Source organism: Anoplophora glabripennis, unplaced genomic scaffold (assembly GCF_000390285.2).
Source record: "Anoplophora glabripennis isolate ALB-LARVAE unplaced genomic scaffold, Agla_2.0 scaffold641, whole genome shotgun sequence".
NCBI lineage: Eukaryota > Metazoa > Arthropoda > Insecta > Coleoptera > Cerambycidae > Anoplophora > Anoplophora glabripennis.
The window spans coordinates 164,452-178,344 of NW_019416746.1; the positions used below are offsets into that span (position 1 = coordinate 164,452).

At 32.5% G+C, this 13,893-nt stretch overlaps 1 protein-coding gene across 1 annotated transcript; it reads right to left on the reverse strand.

Moving 5' to 3' along the window:
- Positions 1 to 4,971: 4,971 nt before the first annotated feature.
- LOC108912103 lies at positions 4,972 to 13,592 on the reverse strand. Its single transcript, XM_018717267.2, has 9 exons — positions 13,545 to 13,592; positions 13,210 to 13,490; positions 7,443 to 7,600; positions 7,235 to 7,389; positions 6,634 to 6,971; positions 6,389 to 6,567; positions 5,806 to 6,329; positions 5,468 to 5,742; positions 4,972 to 5,310 (listed from the first exon to the last, which is right to left on the reverse strand). The coding sequence occupies exons 1-9, from the start codon at positions 13,590 to 13,592 to the stop codon at positions 5,052 to 5,054; spliced, it is 2,217 nt and encodes a 738-aa protein (XP_018572783.2). The 3' UTR covers positions 4,972 to 5,051.
- Between the last annotated feature and the right edge of the window lie 301 nt (positions 13,593 to 13,893).

The following is a 13,893-nucleotide window of genomic DNA, read 5'->3' on the forward strand; positions in this document are numbered from 1 at the left end:
AAATATCACTACAAATAAAAATTTTTCTATGCGCATAAAGAAAACGTGGGCTTAACTTTTGGCGGCACAATATGTTAAAAAAAAATCGAAAAATGTCATATTTTTCTTCCTTCTTAATTATGTATCGTTTCAAGAGTTGATTTTAGGCGAAAATGGAAGAGGAAAAAAATGTTTGTAATTAAATTTGTTACAAAATATGACTAGTTACAAATCGAATGAATCTTGATTATTATTGTAAAAATCGAAAAAATCACAAAAATGGGCTAAAAAAACATTACTTTTTAAGGAATTTTTGGGGGTTTTTAAGTTGGGTATAGGACGTTCATACTTGGCTCAAGCAAACTTCATGTTATGTAGAATCATAGCACCAAATTTCATCAAAATCGGTTCGACAGATTTTGCATAATAATTTTGCCATCCAGATTTTGAAAAAATTTTTGCAAATTTTCAAAATTTTGCACAGCAAAACCAAAGTCCTTAGATACCTAAAAATTTAAATCACATATAGAAGGGCTCTCAAGCTGTCAAACGCTTTTGTCAATTAGGAAAGCTCTGGCGCTTGTTTAAATATTGATCGAATTTTTGTACTTATAAGCAATTAGAATAACTTTATGAATATTCAACCAAATCAAAGTTTTTAAAATAGGTTTTAAAAGTTATTGGAAAGACGCTTCTATAAAAAAAAAACAGATCGATTGGTCAGTTAGTTACGTAGTTATAGCCGATCAAAGTTAAATTAACTCATTATAAATATTACTAATTTTCGACATATTTTGAAAATAATTGTTTAAACAATTTTAGAATATTTAAATAAATTTGTTTAAACAAGCGCCAGAGCTCTCCTAATTGACGGATTTGAATTTTTCAAAAAGCGTTTGAAAGCTTGAAAGCCCTTCTATATGTCATTAAATTTTCAAGTATCTAAGGACCTTGGTTTTTGTTGTACAAATTTTTGAAATTTTTTTTTCAAAATCTGGATTGCAAAATTATTATGCAAAATCCATAGAACCGATTTTGATAAAATTTGGTGTGATGTTTCTACATAGCATGAAGTTTTCTTGAGCCAAGTATGAAGGTCCTATACCCAATTTAAAGACCCCAAAAAAAAATTTCCTAAAAAGTAATGTTTTTTAACTTCATTTCTGGCGATTTTTTCCATTTTTACAATAATAATCATGATTCATTCGATTTGTAACTAGTCATAATTTGTAAAAAATTTAATTGCAAACATTTTTTTCCTCTTCCAATTTCGCCTAAAATCAACTCTTGAAGAGGTACATAATTAAATAGGAAGAAAAATATTTTTCAAATTTTGTTAACATACATATTGTGCCGCCAAAAGTTAAGCCCACGTTTTTTTTATGCGCATAGAAAAATTTTCATTTCTAGTGATATTTGAAAGTCAAAAAGCCGTGGATATACGATTCACCCAAACTAAAACAGATACCGCCTAGTCTAATGTGATTATGTGATTTTCTGACTAAACCCCGTATTTAAGCATTTCTTGAGTTCTCGAACAATTTTGTTAAATGCAGTTTTTAACGAAAACAAAAATTAAAAGTACATTGCTTTGGGAAAATTTCACATTTTAAAATTTTTTGGACACCTTGCATGTTTTATTAAATATTTCATTATTGCCCAAAACAAACTCATATAGTATAACTTTTTCTCGAAAAATCAACAGTTAAAAAAGTTTACAAGAGTGCGGTACCCCGTCCCGGGACACACTGTATGTATTAAAAACCCAGGTGAATTAAACTGTGGAAGGCACTGCTGTCATTCTGATCTGAAATGTAGAAAGCGTTTGGTAATATAAACACTAACAGAAAAAAATCGACGCGTGACTTTGCAATTCAGGATTTTTTATGTGACGCAACGAGACCCTACCCAATTACGTAAAAAAAATTGAGACAGTCTAATAACGAGACAGGCAAGGTTAAGAACATAGGTACTATTATTTCCTTAGTCAACGCTATTAATTATACAATTCATTGGGAACGAACTGTTTCTGGCAACTTGCTGTTTCATTTAAGAGTGTGGGAAATTCTACAGAACTAACAGATGAGTGACCTCTGCGTACCTTTTAAGAAATGTGGAAAATGTTGCACCACGCCTCTTCTTAAAATAACGATTAAAATTCACAATGGATCACAGCAGAATAGTGGTTTCGTGTGGTTAAGAATAAGTAACAACACAGCAACTATTGTCTGCAATAATTTACTTATGCCGTTTTCAGTTACTCTTTAGTTTGATTGGGTATTTTTTTACAAACGGAAGAGAAAAAAAATAATAAAAAAATCCTTTGCGCCAAAAGGATTAACCAGAAAGTTGATTTTTTAAATTTAGTTATGCCTGAACAGAAATATCACATACTGAGAAAGTAGATATTTTTTCACGACACAATAATCACTATAACTATACAGGGTGAGTCAGTTTTTTGTGATAGGATTTTAACAGTTGATAGAGATTCATTTTTTAATAAGAAAAGTTCCTTTAAACGTAGGTCTTAAAACGCTTCGTTTGTGAAATATAGGGTGTTGAAAACAAACTTTTTTGAAGAATTTTTCTTGATATCTCTAAAAGACCAACATATATTGAACTGAAATTTGGCATTAATAACACATTAGTTATGGTGAATAAAATAAAGATATCTGTTATCCATTTCACCCACCAGTGACGTGCCTGAGGTGGATAACTGACCTCTTTAAAAAAATTATTTGTACGCCCGTGAATTTTTCTGGAAAATAACATCATTTCTAAATTTTTTAATCAATTTTTTGAAAAACATTCAATTTTTTATAAAATTAACGGTTTTTGGTTAAATTCATTTGGCATGAAACTGTTCCAACGATATTGATACCTAATACATTTGTGAATTAATAAGACAAATATGATGTGCACTGAAAATCAACAAAAACGATTGAATGAATAATAACAGTTGATAGAGAATCATTTTTTAATAAGAAAAGTTCCTATAAACATAGACCTGAAAACGCTTCGTTTGTGAGATATAGGCTGTAGAAAACAAACATTTTTAAGAATTTTTCTTAATATCTCTAAAAGACCAACAGATATTAAACTGAAATTTGGCATGACAAAACAAATGTTGATTTTCAGGGGTACATCATATTTTTCTTATTACAAATGTATTACCAATATCGTTGGAACAGTATCATGCCAAATGAATTAAACCAAAAACCGTTCATTTTATAAAAAATTTAAAGTGAGCTGTTTTATTCAGAATTGATTAAAAAATTTAGAAATGATATTATTTTCCAGAAAAATAACCAGTATTCCAGTAACTCACCTCAGGCACGTCACTGGTGTGTGAAATGGATAACAGATATCTTTGTTTTATTTACCATAACTAATGTGTTATTAATACCAAATTTCAGTTCAATATATGTTGGTCTTTTAGAGATATTAAGAAAAATTCAACACCCTATATGTCACAAACGAAGCGTTCTAAGACCTACGTTTATAGGAACTTTCTTATTAAAAAATGAATCTCTATCAACTATTAAAATCCTACTACAAAAAACCGACTCACCCTGTATAGGTATATTCAAAGCTGTCATGAAGAAATATCTACTTTCTCAGTGTCAAATATTTCTGGTTACACAAATAAATTTATAAAATCAACTAATCAACCCTTTGACGAACACTTTTAATGTAAAGGGTTATTTTTTTTCTATGGCAGAAACACTTAATGAAATAAATAGAGAAACTTCTATTACGTTACATGTTAGTTGTATTGTTTCTGTATCGCCTTAAGATTTCAGTTATTAGTAGACTTCCGAAACTTTGTGGCGACAACCAAATAAAAATAGTAATCTATATTATTTTTGTATCTAACACCAATTGTTAACGATCTCGGAACACCCTGTACATATTAAATGGATGTTAGAACAAGATTAGCTATTTATGTATTTCTTAACTTACATAGTGCATTATTGAGTTCTAATAATGAAATTAATTAATCTATTTTGAATTATTTCTTAATTGGGAACATCCTGTAATGTTGAGCTACTTAAAACTACAAAAAATGTTATGTCATAAAATGTAACCGGAAAAGGCGATACCTAACGACCTCTAGCAGATAGTCCGGAACTAACAACGCTGACCGTATCGAAGGTCTGTTGTGACCTAAAAATTTATCTCAAATGTCAATGTCAAATATCAAAAAAAAAAAGTCCAATGTTAGCGAAACCGCAACTTATATCTTTAATAATACCCGAAATGCTCTAATATGACATTGATGCACTCTATAATGCCTTTGCATCTTTTTACTCTTACTCAAACGACAAAAATAGTAGTTTTAGCCACCTATCAAATAATGACTGTGCAAAGTCATTAATACCCGAGAAAAATAAACGAGGCCCAAATTTGAACCTTGATGCACTTCCATTAAAAAATATATATATTTCACAGAACTTTCGAACATTTTTTTCATGCAGTTAAAATGTATCGTCCATCCTACTTCCTTAGGTCCACCAAAGAATGCAGAATAATAAGTATTTTTATCACCCGTATTGTTTTACAAAGGTCGGATAACTGTGACTCAGCTATTATTAGCACGTTTTCGAATTGCGATTCCACACTTATTGTTCTCACTCGAACCGTTCTGTTATTACCGTAATTAGAACATAATACAGGATTGTTTGGAAACAGTGCCGACACTTTACATAAGCGCAAACAGATGTGAAAGGATGAAGGGAAATATTGCTCTGAGGACGTTAGTAAGGGAAATGAAGAAATATTAGATTTAGCACAATTTATTTATTTAAACGTTTGGTGCTTCTTAAAGATGTTAGTTGTGGTGATGATTCAAGGGTAATTTTTAATTAACATAAATACTAATTTCGATTAAAAGATATTGCAACAGAGTTCTGATGAATCAAAATTTCAATAAGCCACCAAATGAAGAACTCAAAAATATTGACTAATTTTGATTTGGTGGTGAAACGAAATGTAGAGGTGTGCTTTATAGGTTTCCCCAAACTACACCTCCTAAAATAAGCAGTACTACATTTTTCCATAAACAGCATCTTTTAAATGAACTTCTGATCATCTTTAATTTCTTCAATGATGTTACTGGGACTGTTCTGTTTGTACGTTTTCATTAATATCTCAAGTATCATCAAAATAACGCTACAACCCACTCCAATGCCAAATATCAAGAAGGCTGCGTAGCAGTCTATTAAACCAGCGCTACCAAAATTGCCACCAGTACCATGACATTTTGGTTTTTTTGTATAGATACGACTGATCTCCCTGCTTTGAATTCCAGATTCGTGAATCTTTTCAAGACTAAAATCGGTAAGATAACAACAAAAATATTCCACCTAATATATCAGAAGTAAAGTTGGCGGTGCAGACTCGTGTAAGAGAAAGTGCGATATAATATTATTTAGAAAATAACAATAAAATGGATAACTACCTATTGAAACATGCGAGTTTCACTCACCCCACTTTAAAAATCTCCTTGTAACTCGAATTCTTCTTCACAGCCAGCCAAGGTTCTATCAAGTTTATGTACACTATCTCTTTCAAAGTGCATTTTTCGCTCTCTTGAAATATTTCGTTGATTATCTTATAACCAGTGGACAACTCTATGTGAAATGCGAAAAACCCCTGTTGTACCTTCTCTATCCCCTCTCTAGCTGTCATAAAATTAGGTTTTTGGCCCTTGGGAGCTATTTTCTGCTCGTAAATGGCTTTTCTGGTGGGCTCCTGTGCATTCTAAAAACAAAAGTGACGTTTAGCAACAGTAGTTAAGGGGTTGGACCCTGAAGACAATATCACCTCAAAATAGTAATGCGCGTAGATTATATCTTCCACTCCAAGAGATATCCTGGAAGCTAGCAAGTCCTCCAGAGTCCGAATACTTTCAGTGGTAGATTGCAACAGGGCCACGATGTTCGCGGAATAGGAAGTATACATAAACATCAAAGCTATGAATGTGAAGATAGTGGCAATCCTTCCGGCGTTACTTCTTGGTTCCGCGTCAGATCCTTGTTGAGTGATGGCTCCAACTTCCATGAGGAACACGTCGAAGATGTTCGGTCGTAAAGAGTATACAGTGATACCTTTATTCTTGAAGACCGGGTCCCTCCATTCCCAGACCACTATCACATAGACCACTGCTAAAATCGCTGCTATCAAGGCGAAGCTGCAGTACCAAACGTAAGTATCAAATGGGAGAGTGAAAACGTTGGTAACGTAGGTGAGAGGAGGAGCTTTGAAGATGAATTTCATGAAAGTTGGAGCTGTGACTGCGATGTAGTCGATTATATCGATCCTGTCAATTGTGAAGAAGGCTGGGGTACCTAAAACAGTCAGTATTGATACGAGTGTTCTGGAAAAAAAACTTTTCACTTTGTTGCACCTCCTAGTTCAGCATTGCCAATCTGTAAATCTCCTATCATACCCGAATATAAAGAAGTGGTAGCATTTTTGTATCCCCAGGTATCTCTGAAGATTTTTTCGGATGTAGCGTTGGTAAATTCCAACAAATGATGCACTAATATATAGTTTAGTTTTGAAATACCATCTATATGTGTATGTCTAAAACAAAAGATAGTTATTTGTTACTAGAATATACGATTAAGAAAAGTAAAAAAAAATGTTCACCTGTAATCCCAAAGATGATTCTGTGACTCAGGATTAGTTATTACATAAGAAACCTTAAGAAAGGTTCCCATCAAGTTCGTTCGGTTCTGTGGGGCGGAAATATCATTGAAGTGTGAAAATCCTTGCGAATTTGTCCAAACTCCAACTAAATTAATTACCAACTCTCTAGCATTTTCCGCATACTTGTAAACAGAATTAATTCTGTAGCCAAGGTCATCGTCTTCTATTACATAAACTCTACTATCGACGCCAAAATAAACGTTGCCGAAAATTAGATCGCTGCCAGTTCCCAAGATTAGCCACCTGAATGGTTGGTTGAACAAATTTAATTCTTGAGCCTGAAAAAAAAGAGGCGTAGTAATTTTATTAGTAGTGTGGTAATTCTTGTGTGAAAAAAACACTTAAAAAGTAGTTATCGCATAAGCAACTCAGCTGAGAAACAATTAACTTTTGTGAGAATTTGTGGATAAATTAGAATTTAAAATAGCTTTTGTGGTGCGGAATAGAAAAATTTACACGTAGATTCAATGAAACAACAAAAGACTTAGTGGTTTTACAAGCAACTGTGAAGTGAAACATATACATTCATTATTATCCTTACTTGACGCAACATACTTTCGGAACCTTCGCATCTTGCGTCTAAGAGGAACATTTGGTGCTCTTCACTAGATGGATAATAGAGTGGTCTGCCAACTCTCCTGATTTGACCAAATATATAATTTCTCGAAAGCGCTTTCCACAAGTTCAACCGGACATCTGAAAATTCCTTTACCCACGCAATCTTTACCTAAATTTTGAGTTGCACTCACCTTTTCTCCAACATACACAAGCGATTATTTTGGTGGGACAATTTTGTACCTTCACGAAATCAGTTACGAGATTAATCACCTCGGAATAGTTTTCTTTCTCAAAAGAAAACTTTAAATATACAGTTATAAAAATTATCCAACGCTTTAGCAACATCCTGCTTCAAATGGGCAACATTAGGTAATGGACAAAATCAAGCAGAAACGAGAACAAACCGAAGCACCATAAATTTATAATTGGTACTTCGTCGTCGACTTGATGATTGTAGGTTTCGAATAGCAAACATGTAATTACCTTATATAATAACTTTTATAGCAGCAGATTTGTTTTGAGATGCTTTTATTCATAATTATAGAGTAAGTAACAAAAATGTTCTACTATTAAATGTAGACTAAAAGCAAAAGTAACAGAGGCGACGGTGTCACATTTGAATTTGTGCCTTCATTGAACTACAAGTGTCATAATTGATGTGTGGATTTCAATATTGTATACATTTTGCTAGAAAATAATATTTATTACTAATATCTTCTTAAAATTCAGAATAATTAAATTAAATGCCAGAAAATTGTCAAATCAGTCAAACCTGATATGTGTCAAATCGACTAAAATAAAATAGCTATCGAAAAATCATAACACAAACGTTTTAGAGTTTTTTTAACCTATTACAATAAAGAATAATCAAGTATACAAGATCAGTAAAAAAATCATGACGAAACAAGGTTGCTTTTTCTTTAATGGAACACCCTGTATTTCATATTTCAATTATTCTGGAAATGCTAAACAAAATTCATTATAACACATCATGTACCTAAACTTAACCGTTTTCGAGATGTCGAACTTTGAAAATCATTTTCTTATAAATTATACAAAAATATTTTAATCCATTAAGTTTGTAGTCCATCAAATTACCTTTGAAAGTTTCTAGGTCCATAACAACGCTGCATCATTCTTTTGTCTAATAGTGATTTTCTTGACAACACATGTCACGTTTAGTGTGAATAATTTTCTCGCAAAAATGCCACATTTAAGTGAAACAGAGCGAATTTTTTTTTTTTAGATATTTTATTCTTTGAGACATAAAAAATGTATAAGAAACGTCATATCAAGTTGTAAGAAACAGAAATTACATTTTAACAAATATTTAAACACACTTATATATAAAAAAATATATAAAATATATAAAACATAATATAAAAAAGAGAAAATAAACGTTACAAGTAATGCTTGATTAGGTATAAAAGTCTGCGGTACTATATAAGCACTTTTCAATAAGATACAATTTTAGATTGAATTTAAAAGCATTTACACTTTTAATATTTTTTATATTTTCCGGAAGATTGTTGAACACTGGCTCCAATCCGACTTGGAGCTTTAAAAGTAATATTTACTCTAGAATAAGGGATACGCAAATCATTCTTTATTCTAGTGTTTATGTTATGGACGTCACAGTTAGCTAAAAACTTAGATTTATTATTAAACACAAACAAACATATCTCAAACACATAAATGCCAAAAAGGGTTAAGAGTTTATATCTACCAAATAGTTCCCGGCATGAATGTGTACTAGGGACATCGGCAATGCATCGCAATATCCTCTTTTGCGCCACAAAACATCACGTGAGAGGGTGGAGTCACCCCAAAAGACAATTCCATACATTAGTCGGCTTTCAACTTGCGCCTAATACAGTTTTAGTAAATGGTCAGTTCCAATTACATTTCTAATGTTATAAAAAAGGTAATAAACAGATGCGTTAAAAATGCGAGTCCAGATATAAACCAGAAACTTACAGCAAGTATCATGAATATGAAACTAAGTATCACTATTAACACAAAGCTCAGGATCACTAAGTGGTTTCTGTGAGGTGTGGAACCTAAGAATCTGAGTTTTATCCAAATTAAAATATAAACATATGCGTTTAAGGTTATTCTCACATAGAAAAAGGACTGAGCCCTGTGGAACGCACATGCTTATTTCAGCTAGCTCCGAGCTACTCGTATATGTTTGCATAACATGATTACTAAAATAGTTAACGCTCACATATTGAGTTCGCTTCTTAAGAAAAGTTGTCACCCAGTCCAGAGGCCGGCCCCTGATACCGTAATTATATAACATGCGGATTAAAATATCATGATCAACACAGTCGAATGCCCTGCTGAGATCACAGAAGATCCCAACAGGGTACTCACCGTCATCTATGAACTCAATCAGCTGATCTATAAAACTGTGAATAGCAGTAGAAGTAGATTTTTTAGAGCGGAAACCATGTTGATGATCTATAAAGATATTAAATTTACTGGTAAAATTCAACAATCTTTCCAAAAAATCATGCTCAAAAATTTTAGAAAACCCACTAGTAATAGCAATAGGCCTGTAGTTGGCTAGAAAACGAGAATCATTCTTCTTTAAGATTGGAATGACTTTTCCAGTTTTAAGACAAGATGGAAACTTCACCTCCGAAAATGAGAGATTAACCAAAATTTGTTAAGGGTACTAAAATCAGCTGTAAGTGGTTTTGATTATGGACAGAGGGACATTGTCGGGACCTGCGCACATTTTACTCTTTAATTTGGAATTTAATAATTTAAGCAACTTATTAGGTACAAAAGGATCTAGATATATCGAATTACAGTTATTTGATATTATTTTCTATGGGAATATTACTAGACGAAAGAACTTGTTTCCTAACCCCTAAAGGCGCATCAATAAATTGATGAATTCGAATTGAAGTTTTAATGATCATAGGATGTGGTGATAGAAGATGAAGTTGTGATGAAGTAGTGGATATTTTTCATGAATTGTGTCCCGATCGGAAGCGTATTTGTAAATCAACTGTTTCAAACACATTGCAGCGATTTCATAAAACTGAAGGTGTTGCAAATCGACGAAAAAGTCGAAGACCAGTAAATGTTACAAATGAAGACAAATCATTAAATAACATTTTCGATGTAGTGGAAAATCCAATAAATTCGACACGATAAATTTAAATCATCGTCGATATTCCATTCAAAAAATTTGCAAACGGGAAAAATTACATCCATATAAAATTCATTTGTTACAAGAATTAGTGAAGACGATTATGGATAAATAAAACAAAAATGTCAACTTTGTCACCCACATATTGTTTTCTGACGAATCTATATTTTCTATAAACGGTCACATAAACACACACAACTGTAGGTATTGGTCGGACCAAAATTCACATTGGATGGAAAAAGTTCACACCCAACGACCGCAAAAAGTAAATGTTTGGTGTGGCATTATTAGTGGACACGTCATAGGACCCTATTTTATAAACGGAAATTTGACCTCTGAACAATATTTATTACTTTTGCAAGCACATAAATATTATTCCAGAGCTTAGACGATTATTACCGACCCAATCAATCCCAATTTACAAAGAACAAATATGGTTTCAACATGATGGAACTCCTCCATATTTTGGACGTGTGGTACGGGCATGTCTAGATTTAGATGAAACTTTTCCTGATAAATGGATTGGCCGCAGAGGGGCAATTGTATGGTCAGCTAGGTCTCCCGATATAACCCCGCTTGACTTTTTTCTGTGGAGTCACATACAAAATGTAGTCTACAAACTTAGGCCGCAGAATATCGATGAGTTGCAGGAAAGGATAAGGTATGAAATTTCCACTATTCCCCTCAACAACCTTTTAGATTGACTACAAAACAAAGGCGTCGCCAAGGGGGGCAGGGGGGGTTTCAGCTGCCCCCCCCCTAGAATTTCGAAAAAAAATACAAACATTTTCTTACACTAAAAAAGTATTCGATTGGAAATATTCAATAAAATATTTTATTTACTTAAACTTTAATTTTGAAAATTTCACCATTTCACTATTTTATTTTTTTAAAAAACAAATATATATACAAGCTGTTACAAATTCGCTTTCTCACTACATGGATCTCGGAAACATTATCCCTCTAAAAAATCAAAACTAACATGATTAGTATTCGAAATATTTGAAAAAAAACGAAATTTTGGAAATACGTTTTTGTTTCATTTCAGCCTTGTTTGAGGTAATATTAAAAAAAGAAGGACACTTTCTCAAGGCCACTTTTTGCCCTCTATCGAATGGCATAATCAATTTTTATATGTAATGTTTCGTCTCTCCAGGACCATCATCAACTTCATTTTTTAAAATACGACCCTGGAAATTTTATTACATTTTTTGCAAGCCTTCATGACCCCCAATAATGTACTGCCTCAACCCAAACCAGATTCAGACGTTTTGTCTCGAAAAATTCATCTTCAATGTTTCGAGATCCCTGTAGTGAGAAGCGAATTTGTAACAGCCTGTATATTTGTTGACAAAAGAATTTAAAAATATAAAATTTTATGTTAAAAAGTAATATATTTCCATATTTCCATATTTTAAAAATTTAGCTCTGGAATTTTAAATTAAAGAAACACAAGAATAAAAACCTGGCTGAAAAATACTATGGTACAGAATCATCTCAATGGCTTAGCAATGATGAGTATACACAGACATGACAACCATGAAGATTTTATTAATAATGGGTACACAAACTCAAAAAATTCGAGAAGATTACGTTCTACCGAATTTTCGTTGAATTTCTTAATTTTTTTAGTTGTTTATATTTTTTTGTTTTATTAAAAACAGTTCTAAAAAAATTAATTCACTGTACCTATTTCTACCTATAATTTATATTTCTCCCACCCTCTCTCTTATCTTGCCCCCCTCCCCCCTAGCCCATTGGCTGGCGACGACTTTGGTACAAAATTTTATTCGGCGAATATACGAGGTAAATGGTGAAGACTTTGAGCACCTTATAAAACAGAATTCCAAAGAAAATATTTCTTGTTTATTAAAACTTTTCCCTCTTTTTTTATTCTGGCATAACTATTGTTTTCATAAAATTTAAAATATGCTGGACATTCATTAAAAAAATACATGTTTTCGTTTCATGCATTTTTATCAATCCTGAACTATTAGGTTTTTTTATTTTCTGTAAAAAAACTAATAATAAAAGTAAATCATATGCATATCATTCACCTTGGGTTATTTTCAAAATAAATATCCAAATTTGGGGCCCCTTTTCTTTTATAAATTTGAGAGTAGTAAAAAGTTACTTTCAAAGTTCGATATCTCGAAAACGGTTAATTTTGTTACATGTTTAGAACTTCGAGAAGAACTGAAATATGGAATAATATACAGGGTGTTTCATTAAAGAAACTTTGTTTCGTCATGACTTTTCGACTGATGCTGTATATTTAATTTTTCTTTATTGTAATATATTTTAAATAACCCTAAAACGTTTGTGTCTTATGATTTTTCGGTAGATATCTTACTTTAGGAGATAATCAATCGGTTTCCACTGTAATATTGGCCTATACTGGAAGTTAGTGTGTATGTATAGTTAACGGTTCTAGTGCTTATTGTGTTATAGTGTGTTACTAGTAAACTACTATTCTAATTTGGAATAAAACTTAACCCATAATATTTCACAAATAAGTACTAAGCAGCTGAGCAGCAAACCAAAACTAAAATAGAGAAAAGGAGAGTAGCAATCCATCAGTCTGACACTGTCGTAATTCCCATGTCTTCCAGTGCAATGCGGTTTGGCAAAATATGTAGCATAAAATTTTATATGATCTCTCCTCTGAAGACCCGTTTCGAAAATCCTTCTAAAACTATGTTTAAAATTAACCAGTGTTCATTATTACCAAACAACAGGTTCCTCGGGAAGTGTGCTAGAGGCATACATTGTGTAATGAAGTGTCTAAAACTTACCCAACTAGAAATATTTCTGTATAAACAGAACTTTTGGGTACTACCAGGGAAACTTCAGTACTATGCAGAATCGTAGGAGTAGTTCTAATTTTACATTTCTCTTTCTCAGTAAAAGAATATCTAAGCAAAGAAAATGCTTTTCCTGTTTGAATATGAAAAGCGAAGAAACCTTTTCTCACCCTTTCTAACCCATCTCTTGCGCTAAACCAATTATTTTTAGGAACAATTCTATTCTCCAAGATCATTCTCCTAAGAGTTTCATTGCTGTACTCATTTGGTGTCTGCAAACATGTTTTCGATGAACAAAAACTTCAAAGATGAAATGCAAAACTTACACTGAAATAATATCTACTAAAAGCCATGTCCTCTACTCCCATTTCCATTTCGGAATCATAAAGACTGGCCAAATCTGTAATGCTCTCACTAGTAGACTGTAAAAGGACCAATATGTATGCAGAAAAACCAATGTACATATACGTGCACAACGTGAAAGTGAAAAACAGAACCAATTTTCCTGGCAACGACTTCAGTTCCCATGAGATGCTCCTTTGAATGGCAACTAAACACTCCAAAAATAACACGTCGGAGACGGTGGGTTTGCATGTTCTGTTATTGGTTTTAAGACTTTGTTTCCACTCAAAAATCGACACATAGTAAAACAGTATAGCTGAAAATATCATCAAG

Bases quoted from the DNA above. Each gene is read 5' to 3' on its own strand.
- LOC108912103 (XM_018717267.2), bottom strand. From the start codon at position 13,592: ATGGAAATGGGAGTAGAGGACATGGCTTTTAGTAGATATTATTTCAGT. The intron at 6,972-7,234 runs GTAAGGATAATA...CTTTTTTTTCAG, and splicing joins CCGAAAGTATGTTGCGTCAA to GCTCAAGAATTAAATTTGTT. The intron at 5,743-5,805 runs GTGATATTGTCT...TTTTGTTTTTAG, and splicing joins ACGCGCATTACTATTTTGAG to AATGCACAGGAGCCCACCAG.